Source organism: Rutilus rutilus (assembly GCF_951802725.1).
Source record: "Rutilus rutilus genome assembly, chromosome: 6".
In the NCBI taxonomy this organism is placed as follows: Eukaryota; Metazoa; Chordata; class Actinopteri; order Cypriniformes; family Leuciscidae; genus Rutilus; species Rutilus rutilus.
In genome coordinates, this window is record NC_140214.1 from 435,001 (window position 1) to 440,000 (window position 5,000).

Below are 5,000 nucleotides of genomic sequence, written 5' to 3' on the forward strand. Positions count from 1 at the left end.
CGTTCACACCGGACGCGAATAGCGAAATTTGCGCCTGCCGCGTCTTGTTATACGCTTGACCACTTTGTGTCCATTCGCACGTCAAAAGACGGTAGCGGTCAGAACTCTGGTGTACTTTGTACGGAGCGGGCGGTCTGACTGACAAACTCCCGACATCTTTTGACAGCGTATCCGCACTTAATTCTGACCACCTGTACACCTAGCTCTGAGGAGCTGTTTCTGACCACCTGTATACCTAGCTCTGAGGAGCTGTTTCTGACCACCTGTACACCTAGCTCTGAGGAGCTGTTTCTGACCACCTGTACACCTAGCTCTGAGGAGCTGTTTCTGACCACCTGTACACCTAGCTCTGAGGAGCTGTTTCTGACCACCTGTACACCTAGCTCTGAGGAGCTGTTTGGGACTGAAACCATTGTCAGTCAACAACATTCTGTTTTTGCAAGGATGTTTGAAATAGTTTGGCAGAAAATAGCCTACTTCATTTGTCAGTAGGGCAATATGATTTTTATTTATGTTGCTTAGAAATTTGAGTGATAGGCTTCGTCCTATTTAATTTATGTTATTTATATTTCATACATTTTTTCTGTGGCATTTTTTTTTTCTGCTGACAGTACAATGTTAAAATAGCCTAGGCCTAATATTTATATTGACACGAACACAATTTTTGTATAGCATTTATAATTATTATAGGCTACTTAATCTCCTTCTTTCCGTTAGAGACATTTGAATGTGAGATTATGGAAACGAGATCTAAATTTTGCGGACCCATCAGGTCGGGAAATAAAGCGGGTGAACACCGAGTGTATTTTAAGCGGTTGCTGAATAGAACCTTGTGGGAGCGGGACGGGGAAAAAAAACAGTCCCGCGCAGACCTCCTTAAACCTTAGGTGTGTATGTGTGTGTCCCGAATAAATAATAATAAAAAAAAAAGGAATAAAGTTCAAAAGTCGGACTGTAAGCGAATGAGGCATGATTGCTATTCACACCTTTATTAAAATGGCTGTAATCTCTTACCACAATAGTACTTGATCTGTTTTAAATGATTTCCTTGATATAGATGCCTAAGGTGTTAAATTCAAAATTAAATAAAATTTGTCTAATCCAGTAATTCATTTTTTCTATTTTTGATCTGAGCACAATCAGAAAATCAGAAAACCCGTCGTTATTCGTTGTTTCATTTTAGTTTCAGGAAATAAATAATGGAAAAACAAGTCGTTTTTCATCTTTTTATTTTTGGTTTTAATTTGAAAATTAACATGAATGTCACAATGCAACAATATTATAGCTAAATTAATGAAACCTAAATTGCAATATTAAACAAAACTAATCAAATGACGAATGCACTTAAACTGAAGGTCAAATGAATGTGAATTACCGCAATCCTGGGGTCAGAGTTGATGGAGTTGAGTCTCCTCATCGACACCTGCCTCGACAGACTGATCATCTCCACCCTGAGACACAAACACCTTCATCATCTTCATCTTCATCTTCACATGAACACAAGGTCAAAGGTCACAGACTCACGTTCTCGCGCTGAGCGCCCTTTTCAGCTTCTTGTTCTTGCGTCTGAGGTGACAGTTGACGAAGACGATGGTGACCACGACGACGAGCACTAGAGTCCCGACGACTGACGCCCCCATGATGATGAGGAGGCTCTCCGACGGGCTCTTCATCATCTCCGACCATTCACTGGCACGTCCTGAGAATACACAACAAAACAGCTACTGAGTTAATTTAAAGGTGCAGTGTGTAAGTTTTAGCACATCTAGTGGTGAGGTTGTGAACTGCACCCAACAGAAGTTACAGTGGCCGACAGGAAGTGATGTCGTCGTCTGAGACAGCAGAGAGGAGCTGTTAAACAATGAGGTTTCTTTAGAAAGATCAATTAAGAAATTAGGTTTACTTGATTATTCAGTAAAACGATGTTATTGTGAATATTATTGTTACTTGTTCATCATTGAGTCAGTGTTTGATTCGCTGACTTCAGCTGAAGCTTCTTATCATGAAGAACAACATAGTGACGAAACACGTTTGTCCGTTCAGGGCCACCGTAGAAACATGTGGATGTAAGCGGACCCGCGGTGTGTGTAGAGAGAAACGCCTCATTCTAAGCTAATAAACACACAACGCTTCATTATGTAAGGTCTTTATACACCACTGAAAACATAGATATGAATATGATATTGCATTTCTGTCAACAGATCCTCCTAAATATTACACACTGCACCTTTAAAGAGGATCTATTACGCCAGTCGTGATGTTGTTTCTCTACTAGAACAGGTTTTCCTGCTTGAATGTTGATTATTCTCCTCATATTCTCCATTGTTGCGGCTCCTCTCTTCCCAGTCTGTCAGTAACGCTCTGTTTACTTCCTGTCTCTGTGAAGCCCCTCCTTCTGAAAAGCACACTGTGCTCTGATTGGTCGGCTGGAGCAGTGTGTTGTGATTGGTCGAGCGCTTCGAGTGTGTTTGGGAAATGTCCCGCCCCTTTCCATAACCGCCAGTTTAACACACTACTAACTAACTCAACCAGGCCCCGCCCCTTTATTCTGCGCATGAATTATTATAATGAGGAATATTGAGACGTGTTCGTTCCTGGAAGAAAACCAGTGTGTTTTCATGCACTGGTCCATTGGGTTTGCTTCCATAACTTGTCTTCTTTCAGACTAATGGAAGGAAAAAAACATCCAAAATACAGTTTTATTGCCCTTGATCTGTAGATCTCGATCTGTAAAGGTCAGATGGAGTCAAAAATCTCTTTACACACACCAAACTTTACAGTATTATTCATATCTATATTCGTATATCATTCTCATGATTTCTACAACATTTTATTCCTGAAAACATGGTGAAAATGTCTTTATTTCTATTTGTTGACAATATTTTCTCTAATATGTCCCAAAAATATATCCAATATTCAGATTTCTGTATGGATATGTACGCAAATGAGTGCATAATTAATTAGACAATGCTTCATTTGCATATTTAAACATTTTTCAGAAAACCTGTGATACAAAACAACTGTATTAATGTACTGTAAATAAGCTAGTGATATCTAATTAAAATATTTACCCTATTCTTTTGTAGTTTCTTAATTTAATTTACTTATTTAAATAATTATTTTTATTTTATTGTATTATTTACAGGGTTCCCACACCTCGGTTAACTTCAAATTCAAGGAGCTTTCAAGAACTTTCCAGGTCCAATACCCTCTAATTCAAGGACTTAATGTGGGGACACATTTCAAGTGAGAGCAAGGTTACATCATGTTACATCGTGATACATTGTTACAGTTTTCATGTGTCAAACACAACAAAAAAGGCCATATGACAGAGATCTGATATTCTATTTGTCGTATTTCTGTTTTGCATAAAACTGAAGAATATTCGGTACATCCTATACTGTATTCTAAAATGATCTGATATTAACTGCATGGATTAGGCTCATGTAACCAGAAGTTTTAAGATATATGCATGAATATGCTTTGAATTTTTTTTTTGCCTTGTGGGTTTACATTACTTTAACAAGCATTCTTTGTAATCTTCTTTGGTGAGCCAAATATCTTGAAACTTGCATTTTCCAGGCATCGCGTTTCAGCCTATTTTTGCAATGTTTCACGGTGTGTTTGTGAAACGTTGAGGTCCATCTTAGTAGTTTCGTGTGCGTGTGAACATGACGGCCACGTACAACACACAGTACGTCACGCGGGAAACACTTAAGGTAACGCGTAAATGCGCGTAACTAACGTAAATTAAGCAAGCTAGTATGCATAGGCCACAAAGTGTTGGCGAAATAACCCGAGGGAATAATATGAATTTTTTTCCCAGAAAACTTCTTGCACAAAATAAATTCAAGCACTTTCACATTAATTTTCAAAAACTTTCCAGGGCCTTGAATTTTTTTTTTTTCAGATTCACAAACTTTCAAGCATTTCAAGGACCCGTGGGAACCCTGTGTTTAATTATTTGATTTGATTTATTTTCATTTGATTGCCACCACACGGGGGCAGCAGAATCACGAGGGTTGACATGTTGAGGAAATGAATGTGGAAGCTCTTTTTTCATTAAACGAAGGCGGAGTTTCAATTGTTTTCTGAGTCACTGATGTCTATGATTAAGATCTAAATTTACACTGGAGAAGATCATTATGAGGAAGTCAAAGACGCTTGGGTTGTGTTGTAATAACAGCGCAAACATCCACAGAAAAACCGACACGGGCCACAACATTAAAAACAGAAATGTTTCCAGAATCAAACATCCTTCTAGTTATTTTAAACACATTTTCTGCTGATCTATTTATACACACTTCACCATCAGCTGAAACACACCGCCTCAGTGTTTCTGTCTCGTTCTCCAGCACAAACATCTAAACGTTCTTAAATCAAGACACGTTTACTGGAGAAGAAGCAAAATTACTGAAGAAGATATTAAGATATTGTATATATATGTGATTATTATAAATACTGGGACATATTTGAGTGTTTATGATAATAAGGATTATTACATTGCATTATTGTGATTAGTGAGACGGTCATAATGTAATTGGGTATTTTGTATATAATTATAATATCACATAAATTATTATGAATTTAACAGATAATGGCAGCAGTTATATGGTGTAATATAAGGAAATGAATTGGAGGTGGGAGCAAATAATAGTGACAATAATATGTGTATCATAATTGTAATGTGTATAAATATTTACTTATTTATTTTTGCTCGAAATAAACTTCAATCAATCAATCAAGTAAAAAAGTGAGTTTGTGCTGAAAACAAGACAAATATCTGCCACTGAATTTTTCTGAGCTCAGCTTTAGAGAACGAGTGTGTCCTTGTATGGTGATCATCCAGTAATGACATTAATGTGATGTAAGGTGCGTGGGAAACCGACGCGTTTCGTCAGTCAGTATGATGATCAAGTCTGTGTCATTTGTTCTGAATGTGTCTATTAGATTGAACACCTACGTTCGATCTCCCTTCCGATCTCCAGTTTAAACTGGGC

General features: G+C 37.8%; 1 protein-coding gene across 1 annotated transcript in view; it reads right to left on the reverse strand.

The window, feature by feature from the left end:
• nectin4b (nectin cell adhesion molecule 4b) overlaps positions 1-5,000 on the reverse strand; it is a 29,175-nt gene that overhangs the window by 5,578 nt on the left and 18,597 nt on the right. The window contains exons 6-8 of the mRNA XM_084412132.1: positions 4,964-5,000; positions 1,525-1,699; positions 1,376-1,451 (exon numbers count right to left, since the gene is read on the reverse strand). The exon at positions 4,964-5,000 is cut by the window's right edge and continues 127 nt beyond it. Coding sequence (XP_084268258.1) covers positions 1,376-1,451; positions 1,525-1,699; positions 4,964-5,000 — 288 coding nt within the window. The remainder of the gene's footprint in view (positions 1-1,375; positions 1,452-1,524; positions 1,700-4,963) is intronic.